The sequence below is a fragment of the Monopterus albus genome, unplaced genomic scaffold (genome assembly GCF_001952655.1).
Source record: "Monopterus albus unplaced genomic scaffold, M_albus_1.0 scaffold105.1, whole genome shotgun sequence".
Classification (NCBI taxonomy): Eukaryota; Metazoa; Chordata; class Actinopteri; order Synbranchiformes; family Synbranchidae; genus Monopterus; species Monopterus albus.
Genome location: NW_018127985.1, coordinates 855,399 through 876,759, shown reverse-complemented (window position 1 = coordinate 876,759; position 21,361 = coordinate 855,399). Strand labels below are relative to the sequence as shown.

General features: G+C 40.6%; 1 protein-coding gene across 4 annotated transcripts in view; it reads right to left on the bottom strand.

Moving 5' to 3' along the window:
* The window catches only part of LOC109965968 (protein sidekick-2-like), an 80,656-nt gene extending 72,799 nt beyond the window's left edge, over positions 1-7,857 (bottom strand). For 2 of the 4 annotated variants that reach the window (XM_020610455.1, XM_020610456.1), the window contains exon 1: positions 7,132-7,857. In XM_020610455.1, the coding sequence (XP_020466111.1) occupies positions 7,132-7,288 (157 nt within the window). In that variant the 5' untranslated portion in view covers positions 7,289-7,857. The remainder of the gene's footprint in view (positions 1-7,131) is intronic. The other 2 variants (XM_020610457.1, XM_020610458.1) reach the window with 1 other exon arrangement.
* Between the last annotated feature and the right edge of the window lie 13,504 nt (positions 7,858-21,361).

The window sequence follows — 21,361 nt, the reverse complement described above, 5'->3', positions numbered from 1 at the left end:
GCAATATTAATTTCTCTTTTTGTTCCATGTTCCCTGCCACCTCACTAGCAGTTGGCAGTGACATGGCAGAGAGAGAGGTTAAAATGGAAACTAATTTACACAGAGGACCATCAGAACATGAAGCTTCACACTGAAAAAGCTGATTCTGAGTTTGTCTATTCACACAAGACACAATGGCTGGGCCCCAGTTTCATTAGTCCTGTTGAAAACTGCATTCAAATAAGGCGTGGACTTTTGAGAAAGCTTCATTTGGCCATAATAAAACATTCTGTGTGTGTAGTTGCATGTGCTACAGGAAGAAATTGTATTTGCATATTATTGTACATGCACACTTTTGCTGTGTGCATGTTTGAGCATCTAATAACATGCATTAAAGCAATGAAGACATTGCTATTGGATTCTTCTTTCAAGCTTTTTTGAAATTAAAATAAACTGGCAAAAGTTTCTGCGCAGGATCTCTTTTATCCTTCTCAGTACTGGTTGCTTTCAGAGGTGCAATGCTGCACAGAGTTCCCACTTAACCTCTGAGGAGCTCTCTCGAACTGATTCTAAATCATTCCAGGCAGAAACACACGGTGGACTCGATTTGCGTATTGGCGGATTCATGCTTCATTGTCAAACACTGGCTCAACAAGGCCCTTCACATATTAATCCTGTAGGCATGAGGAAACAGAATGAACACCGCACATTTCTCAGTTTGCTGATTTCAACAGAAGGTGCTAGAATGTATTGATTTTCACATGTACAGTGTACCTACATAATATGTATCATTCAAGCGGTCAAGCTCTCTGGTCTTTCTGAAGCCTTTATTCACTGTGTACATTTAAATTAAGTGCTTTAAATCTTATCAGTCAATTCTTTCTTTAGCATGTAAATAAAATGTAATGATCCAAGACATTATGGTCAAATATGATGCCAACAAATGCATCCTCAAAAATTTTGTTGCATGAATCCCTGTATAACAATGTTAAGCCCATACATATCTTTCTACATGTAATTTGCCTCAGGAGAGGAAAGCAGTCTCTCATACCGTCTTGGACAAGGGCTTTGTTTGGACTTTCAGCTGAGGTTGAATCATGCCATACGCTTTCACTCTTACACCCGAAGCTTTTATGGCTTGTGTTAAAGGACCACGGAAAGGGAATACAGATGTGACATGAGCCATAGAGCAGACGCCTGCAGTACTGCTGTCATCTCCCATCAACATTGCAGTTCTTAACTGACACTTTGCTGATGTTAGAGGTAAGGGCAGTGATCAAAGATATGTGTATATTAAAGTGGTGCCATGTTACGCTGCTATGATATGACAACCGACTCTACTATACCATACAAAGTAGACAGAAATTCTTTATCAGTAAACACAACAACTCTGCAGGATATGACTGTAGGTAGAAATGTCTTTAGATTTATCAAAGTTGAAGCCTTTCCATGTTCTGTGCTTTAATATCCCCACTGACATCGCATGGTATCTCTGTTGCAAGCCATTTGTTTGGAGTGAAGGTGGAGCACTGTCAAAATCTGACAGGTGTGGGGAGGGCTTGATGTTGAGCCTATCTTGGAGAAGAGGGAGATGCAGGTGGTGGGTAACAAAAACCAATATCAAACATGATATGGATACCACGTGGCCAAGAGCAGGAGCATGAGCAATAAGAGTCAGCTCTATAGTCAAATCTGAGTGCAAGGTATCGAGATACAGCCACAGGCGTTTCACCAGGCCTCCTGGTAGGACAGGTAGGCCTGCTGCCTGAGCACCAAACTCAGCCCTGCAGGTGGACACCATGTAAGCTCCTTCCTTCCAGACAAGACCCTGTAGACAGGAAGTATGTGACTGATAGAAATGGATCCTGTGCTCACCTAGTCCTGCCAACCTGCTGACCCTTGACCCCACTGCCGTACACGGCACTCATACAAAAACTGCTCTCTTCAAAATGCAAGGTAAAAGTCAGCAGTATCAGATAGAATATGTAACTTTAATAGTTAAACAAGCAGGCAGCCACCAAGAACTGGAAGCAAAAACAAACAACGTTTTTATGTCCTCTTCAGCTCCATATGTCCAGAGGCTTGTTGGCCAGGTAACTGGCTCTATACTGAGTGAAACAGTAATATTGGGATGTCTACTGGCATCATCAATTACTATAGGGAATCTTGCTGTTGGTGGTAGGGAACTACAGGGGAACAAGTGTCATGGCAGGATTGGTTGGAGGATAGCAAAAGAATGGAGCAGAATGTTAAGATGTGAATTCATTCATGTGCATGTATAAAAAAAAAAAGTACTGGTAACACCAGTTGTTTTCATGAGGAGAAGGAGAAAAAACATGGGCCTGCCACCTCCACCCCACAGTTTCTCTTCCATTTCTCTATTTCTTTCTCTTTTACCATTTTATTCACAACACAAGAATACACTCACTAGTCCCCAGGAGGGGCAAGCTGAATGAGAGGAAAGATTCAGAGCACACATTATGCTGTAAAATGCATTGTTTCTTACAACAGTTTTCCTTGAGTCGCCTTTGTGTTGTTTAAATGTTTACATGGAACAGCTTAGGGGCTTTAAGACAGATGTATAGTCCAAGAATGCTGCCTCAGTACAATCCCTCTTTTCCCTGGATGAAAGTAATGACACCATTTTGAGGGCTTCTCGAACGACTCCCTGGAATAGCACTTTGTTAAAGCAACATGTATGACATCTTTGCTCCCTTGTCAAAATGATAATAAAAAATTAAACAAATAGTGCCACTTTGCATCCCTTTCCCTATGTCCAAGGTCATTTCCTCTTTTAATTTCTATCCCAGCCCTGGGCTTGTTTTGAAACGTTTCTTTTTATTTATTTATTTATTTCTTGATAGCTGAAGAGGTTCCTCCCAGTCCCATGTCAGATTGATTAGACTTTTAGCCAAAAGAATTAATATGTGAAGAATTTGTCTGTTCCCCCCTGCGGCGCTTCTCCCCTCAGTCTCATCAGTAAACAAGGAGGCATGGAAACAAAACCACTCTCAGCTATGTGATTAAAACTGGCCCCAAAAGAAGGACGTGCCTCCTCAGTCAGTGCTACTAATATTGACGTTTTTAATTTGAGCAGCCTATACCATTTCCAAACTGTATTTTTCACCCATAAGGCAGGACTTCTGTGGGCAAGCAAAAACAGACTGCAGAACATGATTTTGTAGGGTTAAGAATGCACCCCCACAGGTTGCATTCTACCTTATATTGTCCAGACTATTGTCGAAATACAGTCCAGGTTACCGTGTACCTGTTTTATCCAATAAATGTTGAAACATCATAGTAATAAGATCTATGTGTTAACAATTAGTGAAGCATAAAAAAAACCCTGCATAGTAAAAAAAAAACATTTCAGCCAGCCACCCTACTATGGCAGCATGACAGCCTCATGGTGGGAGATAGGACTCCATAGCCTAGTGGAAGTAACCATTACCATAGCCCTTTGGGCAAAGGGCAATTACTTGTCAAGGGGTGAATGCCAAAACCCTACGGTACAAGTTAATTTGATTACATTTCCATTATGTACTATAAACACAGTTTTGCTGCTTGACTGAGCCAATTAAATCCCTCCTGAAGCTAAAAAAATAAAATAAAATAAACATTGACGGCACAGCGCCCCCATTGTTCTTCAACAATAAAGTAGATTGTAATCATTTGTCACCCTTAAACATGGTTGAGGCATTTTCATTCTTCTCTGAAACATTACCTTTATTTTAAAAAGGGTTGTTTTTTTTTATTTCCAAAGTTTCTGCCAGTGAGAGCAGATTCTTTCCCCCTAATTCACTTGTAATACGTTCCATCTTGGTGAATACAGCATCCTGTGGCAACATGAATAAACATGTGTAGACAGCATTTGGCAGCCAGAGAAAAATCTGCCAACCAGTCAGACATGGGAGGCAGGTGCCGAAGACACACAAGGAGTCTGATTTGGAAGTCAGGCTGCCACTGTGTTTTACCTGAGGCTGTGCAAGCCACTAGCTGGTCGTTTTGGGTATGAGCCACACACAGAAGAAAACAAGCATTTAGTCCAAATTTCAGCAGACATCTGTTAGCACTCTAGGATAGTAAACATGTTTAATTAACTACATTTCGGCAAAAATGGGAATGCATATGTCATAAATATGTACCGTGTGTAATTATGGTATGGCACCTGAAAAGTTACAGCACTCCCACCACCACTCCCACATCACTATGAACCAAATGGGACTTATGACGTGATTAAAGTGCTTGAAGTTTAGGCATATGCAATGATTACATCACATATAGCTCAGGATTTAGCATCATGTTTAAAATCAGATGTCTGAAGTCAATGTGGCATCAATGTGAGTATGTTTGTGTACTTTTGTGGAGCTACAAGCAAAACAGATACAGCTTTCTATTATTTGTGACAGAATGCTGCACATGTGGGCGCAGATGAGCAGGTTTGTCATCAGTCATTGTTGGAACTAGGAGATGCCTTTGATCCTATTAAAACTGTATTATATTTATCTTGATGGAGTTTTGTCATCTTGCGCACATTGATTTTTCTATCTTTCTGTGGCTGTTTGCATGTGCATGTGTTAGTGTGCCACTGATGAATTATGATCTGGTACCCACATTAGAGCAGGGAGTTTTAATTACACAAGGATTCAGAGTGTTTTAAACAAATGCTTTTTTTGTAAGCATGGTGGATTATCATAAGATTTAAAGATTTGGGAATGGCTGACAGCTGTCAAGCTGCATAACGTACGTCCAGAAAATTATAGCAGCTGCTGGTTGGCTGAATGTCAGTGCTGCTATCTAGATTAAAGCTCAATAGACAGGAACATAAGCACCAGCAAGCACACGCTCACACTTTTACAGACCCACAAAGCAAGATGCGCATAGAAAGCCACTCGCAAGACACAAGGGTAGACACTAGCAGCAAAGGCTTTGAGGAGGGGTGAGGAGATTGATTCAGAGACCGCTAGGAGGTGATGAATGGCAAAACCTCACACCTATTTATGTGGTATTTTAGTGAGGGCATTTAAATGAGTTTTAAACTGCCCTGCTGAATGAACCCTGTGGCAACAGAAGGGTTCCCCCATGGACTCTATTAGGTATTCTCTTGTGCACTGGAGAGGCCAACAGTATTAAACACAGCAGAAGCCTGAGTAGGAGCCTGCTGAAAAACAGGTACATGCCACCTCAGGTTCCCTGGGGGCCTCGTGTGCTTGTGTGTTGCCTGATTTATGACAGTCTCAGAGGTCCTTCGCATTCAGGGAATGAATACAACATCTTTAACTCTATGTGAAGGCACAGACGCACTGCACTGCCAGTTCTTTGCAAACATGGGTGCCCCATGGTGATGAGAACTGCTTCCTTTCTCAGAAGAGCAAGACTTCTCTGGATGGTGAGAAGACCCCTTCAAAAACTACAACTGTGTCTGCACTAAAGAACCCAAAGCAGCAGTACAGAGGAGGTCCTTCTCAACTGAAAGAGCAGGCAGACCATGGAGTGAATCTCTCACCAATGCTAATGCACAGCCGGGAACATTCAAGGGGTCTGAATACCAACTGCAAGAATGAGAAAGTGGTCTATTTGGGAAGGAAAGGTAAAGCCCTGTGAAGTAGCCTGGAAGCGTTCAACAGATCCTCACAGACTCCAGGCATGTTAGCTCAAGAAAAGGGTGGTAATAACAGCCAGAGGAACTGTGCCCTGCATAATAAGAGACGCCTGAGTCTCATTTCAGATAAGGGTGCGAACACTTTGAGCAATGCAACCTGTTCAAAGACAAACAAGCAAAAGGATTATGCTGTTTTTAGCATTTTGGTGTATTGAGCATTGTGCTTATAAGATGGGGACTTCATAAAGAAGAGACTTTCTGCAAGAATCTCCTTTTTTTGCAGTGGAAGCATGTCAAAGTACGTATCTTTCTTTTTGTTCTGCATGTATCTTTATAGGGAAAAACAACCCCGTGGTTTAATTGAAGGATAAGGTTAAAAGCCATTTACTGTTATGTAAACATCAGGGCTGATGATGAAATTCACAGCTCAGTAAACCCACAGGATATGGCTTGTCCTTTGTCAACTTACCTTCATTTCTGGTGACAACTGGCAGTTGTGATTTTCCAATTATAAAATATCAGATTTGTTCTCTTGCTGTCTTTCTGTCACTATCTAGCATTTACAGTACCTTCCCAACGGTCAAGTGGTACAGGTCATCCAGTGACAGATGACAAGTGATGAGCCATATGACTTCACAATAACTCTGCCATTAGTGTGGCTCATGTTCACACTTTTATTCACAAATCATTGACTATGCTCAACATTCTGTTCAATGCACATTACTTTCACAGAGCCTGTAAGAGTGCAAACTTACATTAGGCAAATGTAATACCTACAAATAATGGCCCTGCTTCGTTGTCCCACAGTCATATTCATACAAGTTAATGACTGTCTCTAAGCTATTAAGGTGGCCTATAGACAGGAGGGGTGGCTCAGTCTACAAGCAGTGAAACAATTTACTGTGTGGTTTCTCAGCACATCCACCACAGATTTCATTAAATATTGAATATATGCTTCTTTTAATTTTATTTTTTACAGGTATTATGGGCCCTTGCAAAAGTAAGTATTAATCCCAAGCTTTAGCACAAACTGTAAAACATTAAATATAATAATATGACTGTGGAAATGCGGCATCTAAAATATCTAAAGACAGAGTCCAAATTCTTTGGAGCTATATACTGTGTTATAATAACTATTGGACTGCTGATGCATTATAATTTGGTCACAAATACAGGTTCATTTAAACCACCCAGCATTTGTCATAGTCATGTCCAGTTTTGCAGAGGCAGGCTTTGCCTCTTGAGCATCTGGACCGCGCAAGTGGCCTTGTGGTTAGTGGGGAATGTGGTGGAGGTGAAAACAACAGTTTACACAGGCTGCTGCTTTTGGAAATGAATTTTACAATTAACGAGTTTAATAACATATTACTAATTGTGTGTGTGAGACATTGTGCTATGGTCTACGCTTGGCTATATGAACTGATCTTTACAAACATATAATTTTGGAAGAGGTTCTGTTTGCCCAGCACTGTACCACAGACTTTCGTGTGCGCTCCAACAACAACAATAGCTACACTAAGGCAACAAAAAATCTGAGTTGCCCATCTTACCTTGAGCCTGAGCGCTGACGATACAAGTCGCCGACAGCAGAATCCAACAGGAGACCCACCTCTGTCCGACCTCTCCAGTCCGCACTGTTTTAACCATGGTCCGCTGTGCCACCGTCGAGCCCCCGGTGCGCCATCCCCGTCTCCACGCTGGTAACATGTTGCTCGGTGGCCACACACTCCCGGGAAGAGTCTTAGATGCTGCTGGTCCTGTGCGTCAGAGTGCAGTTCCTCACTGGTGATGTGGGAGAGTGACTGGTGTAGTGTGGAGAGAGCTCACACCGTCAGAGAGCACCAAGCCTGCAGACAAACACACCGTGGTACTATGAAAAGCCCGTGGGCAAGTCCCGCATGAGCAAGGCGGAGTCAGTCCAGTTGAATTTGCTCGACTGTCAAATGTGCGATATGGAATATTATATCATCTTCTAACGGCTCCGAATAGCCTTTGAATGTATCACAGAGAAGTGAGTGAAATAAAAATTAACAATGACGAGATAGTGACTGTTCGCGTGGTGTACAGGTGACAGCTTTTGCCTAACTCGCAATTTGTTAGTCACATCTGATGAACAAAGATTATGTATCCTACGTAGATATGTTTCCTCAGCAACTGTCCTTGAGCAAGGCACTTCAACAAATCCAGCCACTCCAAAGGTTGCACTGTTAGTCCCAGTGTGTGTTGTTCTAAAGTGCTAATACTCGGTTCACCTTTAAAAAGAGGTTAAAAGAGGTTACCCTGCGCTGGAAAAACGACTTCTCTTGTTCTTTTGAATTGTCAGTAAGGGTGGTCGCGGACTATACATTCAGGCCGTGTTTTTATGAACTGATCACATATAGACAATAGCTGTGCGCACAGCCACGCAATGCCAGTCCAAGTGCTCTGTACGCTATTGCCACCACGCGGCAGAAAGTGGAAAGAAATATTTATTTGGACAGGTATGATTGATTGTTGACACATTAAAACCAAAAGCCTGCATTTCAGAGCTACCCAATGACAACTAAATCTTTCCAAATAGTTGCTTTGGATGTTTTTGATGCTATGAATAAAGCTTTAACTAGTACTAAATTCAAGTGGTATGAGCCCAGTTCAGTAAATCTGTTTATTCTGCTTTGCCCCCTGGCTCCGTGTGATTCAAAGCAAAGCAGCCAAACCATTACACAGACTACCATAAAAAATAACTTACACCTGACCATTTTCCTGCAATCTAGGAATTATTAGATCAAGTAGAATGGCAGACTGTTACCATCTGAAAGCTCAGCCCATCATGATGCTTACTCTATCAGCAAACAAAAGATAAAATGCAAGTTTGAGCTCCCAGAAATGGTAGGCACTTCTGAAAACAGACGAAGTGTCTATCTGCTGTATCATCTTTTCTGTCCTTGCTCCTTTTGAACTCACTCAAAACATATTCATGATAAGGTAAGCTTCAAAGACCTCTCACCACACTTCTGCCTTAAAAATATACAGTATATATTTTTGTATGTGTGCCATTAGATTATGAGTTTTGAACACCAGCAGTAATATAACCTGACACTGCTTATCAAAGGGCCTAGCTGAAGTATAGATGGAGGTGGTACTCTCTTCCTATGGGATGCCGCCTCACCTCAATTCCTTTTATGCTGTGCTTTGTACAGTATACTCCCAGTGAATCCCTTCCACTGCTCTTAACTCCAGAAATACCAGCTTCCTTTTCTTCCATATGTCGTACAATGTCTCATTGCAGCCAGGGGCTCATTTGATGTCATCCATTGCTCCCTCCTTTTATTTTCTCTCTCCTCGTCCCACTGTCACCCCATGCACCAACCCCCTCCTGATAATGATGTGCTGATTATGAGGCTCTTAGGCCAGCAGATTGCTCTCTAGTCTCATTCACATGCAGTGGAAAATTGCTGCTGTCTTGGAGCCCCCACCCCGCTGTGTATATTAGGCAGGTTGACATTAGCAAGCTGCTGGAAATTGTGCTCAAGCACAAGGGAAGGTGTTCTGCCTCCATCCCTATAACTGTTCTGCAGCAGAGGAAGCAGAGGCTGCCTGATGCTACAGGGGGTGCAACAGGTAGGAGTCATAGAAAGAGGTACAATATTATGTAGCTGACATTTGTATGTACACTGACTGAGAATATCTGGTTTTACTGGCCAAGTGAGACAGCTTTGAACATAAAAAAATATTAAAATGACTCATTTGTCTTTTAACATCACAACTGCTCCACTAGTTGATATAAAGTCGAAAGTGCTTCAGCCATATGACAAGTAAAATAAATGACAAATGCAAGTGCTGGGAGCAAAAAAAAAATAATATCAAGTTATGGGACTTTTCAAAAGGTACCACAGCTGTCCTTCATGGACTAAATGATTAGATATTGACAGACCACATTACATTAGTCACATTGACTAGAGGCAGAGAGCAATAGGAGCGCTCAACTTCATTTTGAAACCCTGGAAGTCTTGGTCAAGTGTTTTAAACCACAGAGGTTCACTCTTTGACGTTTGCTTTGTCTTATTTTCTTATAACAAACACAGAAGAATTCCACTTGCTTCAATAATTTTATAAAATTAAGCGTAATTTTCCCAGTAGTTGTAAAAGCTTACTCTGAGCTAACATGAATTAACACTTTTGCAGAGCAGAATAAAATTAAGTGGTAGTAATATAACTTGTTTAGATCAATTCTTAAACATATCATTCACCATCAGAAGCTTTGTAACAATAATGCATACACATACTACAACTAAATAAATACTTATTTTGGTCTGCAGAATGGGGAATACACCATTGCCTTTTGAAGGCGGTTCTCTTTCCATCAGCTCGCATGATTTGAAATGGCTTGATTGAAATGAGCTTCATTTGAGACTGGCTATTTGCTGCCTCGCTTGCGTATGCAGGCACAAAGGGAAACAAAGTGCATGCAATATCAGTCTGTGGGTACAAACACTCTGGTTACTGTACTGCTGTCTGTCTGTTTTATACAGAAAAAGTCCAGTCATTTTCTTGGTTCCTCTGTAGACGTTGCTGCCATTTGACACGCATGCTGTTGTTGTTGATTTTCTAATGTAGATGCACTTTCACCACATACAGTACATACTGTAGAATGTACAAACCTTCTGCTTCAGTCCTCTCAAAGTGAAAATATGATTTCTCCCCAGCAGCAAATCATCTCACAACTCGCTCCTTGAGACACCAGTAAACTCCATCTGCCACATTTGGATGGGTCTGTGCATGTTCTGGACTTAACAAGTGAAATACTAGAATTGTGTTTATAAGATTTCACCATAACAATGTAAGTCTCAAAATAAATTATTCAAAACGCTAGTATATTAACTATAGCATCTATAACATATCAAATATTCTATGTGTACAGTAGATATGTTATTTATTGTGTTGTTAAAATCAATTCTGTGTGGGTTTTAGAATAATATTAATATAAAAATATTATTACCCAAATGGACAACTCACTTAGGAATAGTGTCTTGAATCACTGGTATAATTGCTCTCCTCCAGTTTCACTTTGATGTACCGTAAATAACATTAGCTATTTTCCAGTCATTCTGCATTGATTGTCCCCTGCAGAATTCTGCCCCAAGAATCAGCTGGAAATTGAATGTCTTAAAGTGGAGATGTGGAGCTTGTGTTTGATTCAAGTTATAAGAAAAACTCCACTACCTGAAAGATGCACCATTATTGGGATTGATTCTGTGCCTTGCCAGAGGCACTTGCTTTCCACAATACACTGACAGAGGTGAGCACATGAAATGATATACAGTACATAAACATGCACATGCTTTGCATTTCATGGCCATTGCAGAGTCGAACTGTCACATTATAACTTCAGATTACACTGTAAACTGTCATTCTAGGTCTAAGCCTTTATCGGACTGCTTGCATTGAAAGCACTGTGCTATTTGACAAATTGACATTTGTTTAGTGGTTGTTGTGTCCTGCTTTGTGTTCTACTATTCCTCCCTCATGTGTCACTCCTCGTGACCTTCAGCACACTGATTTGGCAATTTAATGTGTCTACTTCCTCTCCAAATTGTTTAGAATGAATAGGTTGAAAAAAGAAAGCACTGCTTGTAGGAGCAGTTTTTGTTTCTCTCCTCTTTCTCACTTAGAAGGCTCCATCTGAGCAGTGTGAGAGCTATAACAGCCTATAGCATATAAAGAACAGTATTTCCATTACACGTGGCCATTTTGAGATGTAGAATGAGGGCAAAAAAAAACGTTTATAGTACTACATAGTGAATTATTGATGTTTACCACACTGCACTGCAAAGTTTTCTTACTAAATAGGGTGAATCAGTAAATCAAAATATATGACTGCTTACTTTTTCTTGCATATGAAAAGCAGTTGATAAATTACGAGACAACCTGGAATACAATACACAAAAGTGAGCTAAACATGTTGAAAGGAAAAGCATTAGACAGCATACCCCTGATAATCTAAGATCACCAGCTGATAAAGGTCATCTCTGTCATCTTCATATTCAGCTGTTGGAAAGCAATTAAAGCAACTATTTAAAAGAATAATATTTTCCCCTACTAGTCTATTGGCATCACACTGCTAAATCCTTGAGTCCATATACCAAGCTACGGTACATCATGGCATTATAAAATACCCTGGAGACACTAAAGAGTAGGTGGGATGAATAAAGACATAGAAGCCAGAGGTCATGCATGATTTCACATTGGTTTTAGCATGTGAAATTCTCTGGTGTGTATGATGCCTTTGCAGCAGCAGACCTTTTCAAGCCAACATCTAAACAGAGACCTGACGCCTGTTCCAGGTGTTCATCAAAGCCTGGCAATGGCACAGTTTGTCTGTAAGCAATACGGGAGGCAGAGTGACAGTGGCTTTCAGAGTTTAATAGTGTGATTTTGAAACATAATGATTTCTAAAACCAGCACTAGTATATGCACAGCTAGCGTGCACAGAATTTTAAACACATAAACATGTTTGACCCAGCTGTGCTGATGCCACAGAGATGAAACTATTGTCTGGCTGGTCTACATACACAATTGCATTTTCAGCACAGTGAATTATGGGGCAGAATGATTGTATCAGATCAGTGGGTTTGAATTATTGCTCTGTACCAATGTCATTATACAATATTAGCTGGCAAAAATTAAGTCGGTTGAATTGGTCAAGTAGCTTAGCAGTGACAGAGTGATTTATGTAGCTTTCAGGAGTTTGGGTTGTAGTGTAATGTAAATGAGTGTGGTAGAGCTGGTGTGCTCCCATGTGGGTCAGGCATTGCTTGTGCTGCCTGGAAAGCACAAGACAAGGTATACAAAATTAGAATTCAGTCCAAATGCTATGCACCCTTTCCTACGTTTTGTCAACACAATCACAGCGTAAATGAGGTGACTATAAAATAAGCTGTGACTCATCCTTGGCAAGTTAGTGGATGCGGCTTTATGTTAAGTTTCATCAACTGCAGTGTCAGAGGAACTAACACTCAGAGTAACTGACATAAATCACTATTTAGACAGCAGCGAAAACATAATGTAGCATATGGCTGTGACATACCAATGACTGGTTAGGCTGAGTAATGACATCTATGATTCTCCCAGATGTTTTGCAAAGGCATTTGCTGGCTGTCATTAAGAGATGGTATCCAACAGAAAAACATTAAAACATTAGCAACAATCCTTTCCTGTAAATGAGGCTTGAAAAACCTGTTTTCCTCTGTTCTACTGTAATTGGCTACAGGAGATTGGGCAACCCCTTAACATTTATTGATCTGATTTGTAAGATAATGACATTATATAACTTTTTTTTTTAAAGAACAATATAATTAGCTGTAAAATACACCCACCCATTACCCACTCATAATATCATCAAAACAGATCAAATGTGTGAAGTTATTGTGTCAAAATCATAATTAGTGTTCTTGTGAAGTCAAGACATCATGTTTGAAACTGGACCATTGCACAGTGGTAGAGGCCATTTGTGTCAGTAATATGAGGTCAGAACTCTGATTCTGGGACTGACTATGGCTGCTCCATAAATTTAATACAGTTCCAATGGGAAATTATGCCCTTTAAGCCCATTACACATTAAGCACAGAGCAGACTTGTGGTTGTCTTTTTGAGGACAAACTTGGATTGAAGAATGAATGCATTCCAGGTTCACATATATTTCCTCCCTCAGGCAGTAAGAGAAGGGTGTCTGATATTATCCCCTTTTGATGCAACAGCCTTCATCTGTCTATACAGTCAGCCTCCAAACCTCCAGGAAGAATGCCTGTGGGCCTCCACAGCGCCAATAATCTACAAGTGAGCACTTATTCCCAGATGCAAAGCCTTTATGTTTCAGCTTAGGGTTTACCAATGTCAAGGGATCACTGTCAGCTTTAGCTTCACCATTTCTGACGTCTGCCTTTATTGTACTACTGTAAACATGCACACAGTACACAGCAACCCATAATAAAAACTTCATTAGATCTTTAACAAAAACTGCAGTAGCTCAACTGGTTTCATTCCCAAGCAATTGTACTAAGATCATATAATAATGAACTCGAATCAGGTGTGCTTAATTTGTGCACAGCTATCACCACAGGAGATGGTGAGTATATAGAAAAAGTAGAGTGATCTGTAAAATGTATGGTTTCTGATTTATCTATTTGTACCTGCACACCTGCCTTCACAGGTTTTATTGACTTAACTCTGTTGTTCCTGATTCAATCATAGCTGCAGAAAATAAACGCCCAGAGAACCCCTTGTCAACCAAAATAAAGGTTTTCAGGTGTAAAAAATATAGTTCTGCACACATACTGTATCCTGGCAAAAAGGCTGTTTTTCCCACACTTCCTTCTAGTCATCGAGCTGAGAAGAGAAAATGGGAAAGACACTCCACTGGCTCCCAGCCTACTTCGGCCCCAACAACTCACCTTGACTGCCACGGCTCTCAGACAGTGAAGACCAGTCAACTAACGACATGTATCTGCTCCTGGAGCTCTTTACACATCATGACAACTTGTGACTGGCCTGGACGGAGAGTAGCCTCCTACGGGTTGGTGCACACAGTACAGTCAGTCAGTAGATATATTGCAGGCCACCGGCAGGCTAATGAAAGCTGAACACCAATGTTGTGAAGCAAATTTCTACTCAGTTTGGGTGTGGATGAAAACCTCGAGGCCAAGCACTCGCTGTCCTCTGTGGCTCTTTGTGTCACCTCACAAAGACTCAACTCGAATGGATGTGACTGCGTGGCCAAAGAGCTTTTGCTATGCTTTTTCATCACCTCTGTCTGATCTTCCTGCCAACTCCAGCATGCCCTCTAAACCCAGGTGAGAAGAACAGTATCACAGAGTGATTCAGACAAACAATATTTTAATAACAAAAATCTATGCTTTGTAGCGCCAAGGCGATACAAAAAAATGTATGTACTGTATACTAGCAAGTTTATGCTAGAACTTATACACATAGAGAACAGCTTGAAGACTGACAAACTGCATTGCTTGAAAATTCTTGTGAATTTTAGTTCATTCAGTTTTTTTTATCAAATACAGACCATTGCTGATCCTTTGACAAGTCTAAATATACATTACCATCCTTAGATTTTTGTACAACTGTGCTTCTTTGCTCTGGTGTGTATTCAACCAGATGTTTTCCACACCTGTCATAACAACTGCAGCTGCTGTGAGGGTGAGAATCGAACACTGATGCCCAGTGTGACAGCAGTCCCGGCATCAATGTCAAATTTATGAAGTTTGTGAAGGACTGGGACCATGTTATCCAGCACAATGTGGTGAGTGGGAAAAATGCTACAGTATATTGGTTTATTTATTTATTTTCCACTCACCTGCTGAGACAGAGCTTACCCATTTATGGCTAAAATCATGAGGTTGTTTCAGGTTCAGGATGGTTCACCTCATTGCCTTCAGATCTTCACCTCACATGAAAGAAAATGAAAATGAAAAGTCGATACATATATTATACATATATTCTGTTCTCTACAAGCTTTTGTCTTGTATCAGAAACAAGTCAGTACACACCAGCAGTGTGCTGGGAGCATGTAATACCCGCTGCAGTGTTTTTAATCAGTTCTTAGAGTGATCTGCTTTACTAAACCTCACACTTTATAAATCATTGTAACTCTCTATTTTATGAAATGCCAAATGTATTGTTATCATTATTTTTTGTCGGCTTTTATTGCCTCTAATTCAGAAAATCAATAACAAAGATAAAAACAAAACAAAACCAAGATTCAGGAGTCAGTATGATTAGCTACTTATATGCTATGAATGTAAACACTGTCTCTTTAGCTTTTTAGACAGAAATTAGCTCCCAATCAAATAATATTTTTTATCCCAACTGACTTATGTCTCATTCATTCCTCAGGCCCTCTCCACCTCTCTGTTGTTCCAATTTCCTGTTTCGCCCCTCTCCAATTTTCTTTCACGTTTTCTGTTCAAATGTCAAGTAGCAGCTGCCAGTGCCTTGCCATTGCAGCCTGTGCACATAAATCTGGGCTAATTCTCCCCTTCTCTTCCACGGTGTATAAATCTTCCCACTCACAAGAGCACTGGTGCTTTTGATGAATGGATTAGAGAAAGCACTGGATGCCAAGCAAGCTCCAGTAAAGCCCACAATCCACACAAACACGGACAATGGAGATCCAGCAGTGTTCAAAATTGCAGCAGCATTTCTGTCTTTCAGTTTACTTGATGCTTTTTAATACCTTTAATGTAGAAAACAATCTAGGGATATTCATGCTGTTTACACTAGCTGCAGAAAAGCTTTCAATGTTCTCTATTTGGTTTAATCTTTTGTAAGTTGTGCTTGCAATTTATGAACGCAGGTTTGAAAAATATATAGTTACAACACCTGCCTTATTTTGCACTAAGCATGAAAATAAACTGACTGGCAAAATAAAATTCAACAGTTTGAAACAATTCACTCACTGTGAGAAGAAAAGGGTTGGTGATACAACAAAATTTGGATTCAATCTAAAACCAGGGCAGGATCGTTGAATCTGATAAAACACTTTTCACAGTTGAAACGAGAACAAAGGAGATTAATATGCCATGATATATATTAATACTAATACACTTTCATTACCACCAAACCTAAAGATTTCATTTTTGTTTTTTTCTATTTTTATTAACCATTTGATCACATGTATGTTAAACATAGGCCAATCTGTTTCTGGGCAGGAGTCAGTGTGGGTAAATAAAACTTGATTTTTACAGTGAACTTGAACTTTTCCATTTTTCTTTAATTGAAAAACCAACCACACTGAAGTGTAACCACTAGGCCCCAGTGTCTCCCTGTCGGCCTCTCTCCACTTTACGACTTGGCTGTCGACCTCCACCTGCTGCTGGCTCACGGACCAGGCATCAGCACACCTCCACCAATCAATCCTGTGATTGTCCTCTTTTACAGGATCTGCTGTTCTGTATCATCCAGCCACACCCTTTTCATAAGACTTTATAAGAATCCCCTCCTCTTGTTGTGTCTTTACATTATCCTGACTAAAGTAACATTCCAATGCCAAAAAAAAGGGTTGTAACGCTGCCACACGGCCACAGCCGGGAGTGGGTGTCGAGCATAATGAAAGGTAATGAGGATTTGCGCAGCCACTAGCTAACAAACAATTGTTATTCTGTGGTTCATTAATGCCAGCTGCTTGAGTGGGCTCAGTTGATCTCCATGTCAACACACATTACCAAGTCAATCTTGTAATTTGACTACTCGCTGAGAAGCCAATCATATTGATCTCCTTGTCTCACCATAGGCAAGGAAGATACAGCAACACCCTGCCAGCTTGTCAAGTGCCAGAAACACTCCTTCAAAAAGAGATCTTGAAGACACAGTCCCTTGGCACACTGGGCATTCATCCATCGCTTTGAACAGTAAATGAAAGTGCAACAGATGAGATCAGTCATTATGAAAACCCTGTCATGGCTCCTCTCCACTGTGGTTCTCAGTATCACCTCCACCTCTTACCTCACAGGTGATGATGGGAATGCTGTAGTCACTGTCCAGCTGGCAATCACAAGGTGGTGTTGTTGTCTGAGTTGAACAAATAAATGACACATTAACATAATACTTAAAGAGATACTTCTCTGTCTTACACATTTGAGGTAGGAACACTCCCTGTTCAAGTCACTAAATTATCTTATCAGCAGCTGCAAGATGACAGCGAAGAGAGATGTGACCCCTGAGATGCTATAAATGTGTATTCGTGCACAGGCACCTCGGTGGATCCAGGGGGCTGTTTATTTCTATCATTTTTATATATCAGCATTTCTGGAGTCACTGTTTCCCAAAGGTCTCCCACAGCTCCAGGTGACCAGTCTGTTTATCAGTGCCTACCGCATAAAAGTTGAAGAAGTTTCAAATCTCTAGCTTGGATGATGTGAAGCTACACTTGGACACAGTGATGCGTTGGGGTAAGTGTCACTGTTAACTTGCCAGTATTAAATAGGTATATTTTTCATGTTTACTATTGAAATGTAGCATGTTGGTATGCAAGTATGTGCTTATCAGCACCAACTACAGCTGAAGCCGATGGGAATGTCATTAGTTTTGTAGGTACTTGGTGATAATACACCTGTTTCTCATAAATGTCATCAACCTTCCAGAATAAAAGACTGTTGTCAGTGCTCAGTCTTTGCTCAAATGTTAGCCTGTATCACACAAAGGACTCCAGGATACAAACCTGTGCCTAGCTCCTTCACCTTTGTCCAGCTTGCTCATTGCTGACCAGTACAGTGTACACATCTTGGACTCTGACTCAAGTTGTCCTGAGTGTTGTTGAGCTCTGTGACACTGTATTCTCTACTTAGTTCTTAATAAATTCACTTAAGTTATTTTACTGGTTCTTACCAAGGCCCTTTCCTGCTAAGACTGTTTTCCTCCATTTCCCACTTTTTCTTTTCTCTGCCACCCCTGATAGTGGCATGCTAGCTGCCAATTATATCACGCTTCTCGCAACGGATAGGCAGAGCCTTTATGGGGTTGGCTGGGGTAAAATATGAGTATCTTGGCAATCCCAATGAAATTGAGCCACTTGTTATGCATTGTGTCCTCTCTGCAGTCATATATCACCCAGCACTGCTATATCTTCTCTAGCGGTTTCACTAAATCTTTCACAGTTTTTTACAGTTTAAACTGTTATTCATTGCTTATCTTAAGTCATCCACCCAAGGCACGTTGTGGAAGAACATTGTGAATATCATGCCAGGCACCGTTAGGTTTAGTATGGAGGTCACAGAATTATAACTCTCCAACATGATTTCCCAGGATACTTCTTATTCCTCCGAACATACAAATTTGAGTGATGGAGCACAGCAAAAGTTCAGAATGGCATGTTTCATTTTCATACTCATTTCAAATGTATGACTATTTTGTACATCAGGGGATTTTGGATGAATTTCAACCTTAGATTTGATTCAAATCAGATTTTCACTGATTTGATCAATCTAATTCTACTCTGACCCTGATTAACTAATAGTCTTGTTGCTGTCAGATGACTGCTTCATCTCGGAAGCCCTAGAGTGAAGCTCCAGGTTCTGTCAAGTGAGCTCCACAGAAATCTCGCTCCATGTCAGATTTATTCAGCTTTTCAGCTGAAGGTCTATTGGAAATAAAATGTCTCTTCAGCCACTAAATAATTTCAGGTTTAGCACCACAGGTGTCTAGACTGAATCAAGGGATCAAAAAGACATTCCTATGCCGAAAGTACGGATGAAGTCATTTTGTGAAAGGTACTTTATTTCCCCCTGCAGTCATATCAACGATGCCCTGTGGAATTTTCTTATAAACAACTGCATTGTGTGAATCAATGAGTTATGACAACCATGTTTTATTGCATTCCCTTCCTCATCAAACATTTGCAGAACCTATTAAATAAATAAATAAACAGTGTGCTCTACATACATGCACTACAGTAGCTGGTGGCCTTCTTCTTCACTGCCTTTGTTGGCACATTGCAATCTTTTTGCTTTACCACCACTGTTGATTTGCAGAATATTGTAAAACCAGCAGGATGTGAATTATACTGCCGGTATGCTTGTGCGCAATGTGTGTGCACCTTCATGCACATGCACACTACAAATAAAATGTGGACTCACCTGTAAAAGTATAAAAGCATTGCTCAGTAACACCACAGGATATGGCACAAATTGTACTTTTATATATACTAGTCTACCTTTCGCTTATTTATTTAATCAGTGTGTCTATACATCCAAATGCAGTGACAAGCTCATAGGAGTCCATTATACAGTATAAACATGTGTACTCTGTGCTGTGTATGTATAAGTTGGTGTCTGTGAGATAGAAGGTATCAGCAGCAGTAATCTAATTATCCTGACACCAAGTGAAGGGCACAGAGGGATTATGGAGGTTAAGTACTGCATTCTATTAGCAGTCTGACACTTATCGCCCCTATCAATTCATTATCTATAATTATCCTGATCACTTGAAAATATCAACAAATGCTATTAGAGCACCCAAAACTGTGCTGTACTTCTAGCGCTTTGAATATAAGATGCTCAAATTCCCAAATAGCCTAATTTAGACACTCACAACAATTCACTAACAGAATGCGCTGCAGCAGGGGAAGATGGGGATTAAGCTCGATTGTCACGGGTTTGTATGGGTGCATGATCCGGGTATGAGAGTCAGAGTGAGTGGGAGGAAAAAAAAAAGGTCGCCCTTGGGTACAGAGGGGTCCACTTAGCACATGAATAATGTAATGAAAGAGCTGGTGATCTATTCAACAGTAAAGACACCCTTTTGACAGAATGTGTTCAGCCGGTAAGTGTTTCTAGATATTTAAGTGTTTTGACAGCTCTGTGCATTGCTTGTATGCTTGTGTGCGCTTCAGCAATTGGATGCAGCCGTCTGAGTGCACGCTCAGACTATAAGTTTAAGGTTGAACTCGGTGCGAGGTGCTGGAGGAGCTCATCACAGGTGAGGGCCATGTGTGGGCTGCTGCCACCTGTCCTCCATCATTCCACCTCCCCTACATGTCCCCAAATCTCATGGCTCTTTCATGTCATTCATTAATGGATGCCCTGGGGGCCAACAATAACTCAGTACAGCCTTTTATTACTGTCACTTCACTCTCAGAGCTGTCAAGGTCAAATCTGCTTCACTGTCGTTTACCTGTCACACTCAGCCTGCTGACATTTGTGTTATAGGGAGCAAGAAAGCATGTGTGTGTGTGTGTGTGTGTGTGTGTGTGTGTCTAAAAAAAGAGGAAGAGGGTGACAGAGAGGAGAAGGAAGGGAAATAATAAAATGTCAGGAGAGCAATGAACAGATGTAGTCTGTTCTCTGCCCTTGATTAACCGTGATGAATATAGCTCCTATGAGAATACAATGTGTAAGTAAAAGAATAAAGGCAATCTGTTTCCTGGGGAGAACTTTTAATTACAGAATCATTGGTTTTTGGAAAGAAATTACCAGGTTTTTAAAGACAGTTGAAGACTTAAAATAATAAATTCCATCTGCCACAAACAGAACGAGAGATATTCTATCTTTAGTCAGTCAACTTGGTGATCGTTTTTCGTGTGATACATTCTGCATTTGTGTCTTCGACACGTAGGGAAATTTGTCAGTAAACACACACACACACAAATAAACTGTGGTTATCTTTTCAATTTCTGAAACTTCTCTCAAACATCTGTTACAGTATAGTCTTAGTATCTTTATTTGATCCAGAAATGTAGATGATTAGTGCTGTTAATGTAATTAATTAACTGTTTGTGCCTTACTTACTACCATATCTATCTCCAAGGCCCTGTGAGAAGCAAGTCTTAGAAAGAACTTATTTGTTTAAGTTCATGCTCTATGCAGAAAAATGCTTCCTTGATGTTATGAACATTTAGGTTTGTGTTAACAGACAATAACTGTTCATAGTGACATTTAAGGTTGTCATTCTCCTTTAAAGGGCAGATTTTGTCTTCTCTCTGAGCTGTTGTTCAGGCTGACTTGATTCATTCCCTTCTTCTTCTAACCTTAAAATGTTCCCTCACTTGTCTCTTAAGATGCACAGATGGGACGTAAGAAAAGTAGAGAGGACCCAATAACCACTTTCTTGTGTGAAATCAGACACCCTTCCATCTGAAGATAAACATTTCTGATGAAGACGGCACAGCTGGATCAGCTCTGCATGTGTTAAACTCATTGTCTGCCTTGGAGTTTGCATTTGTACAGATAATGTGATGTAGGCTACTGTCCAAATAATAATAACTTCTGCTGGCACGGGGGTGTAGTGATTTTCTCCAAC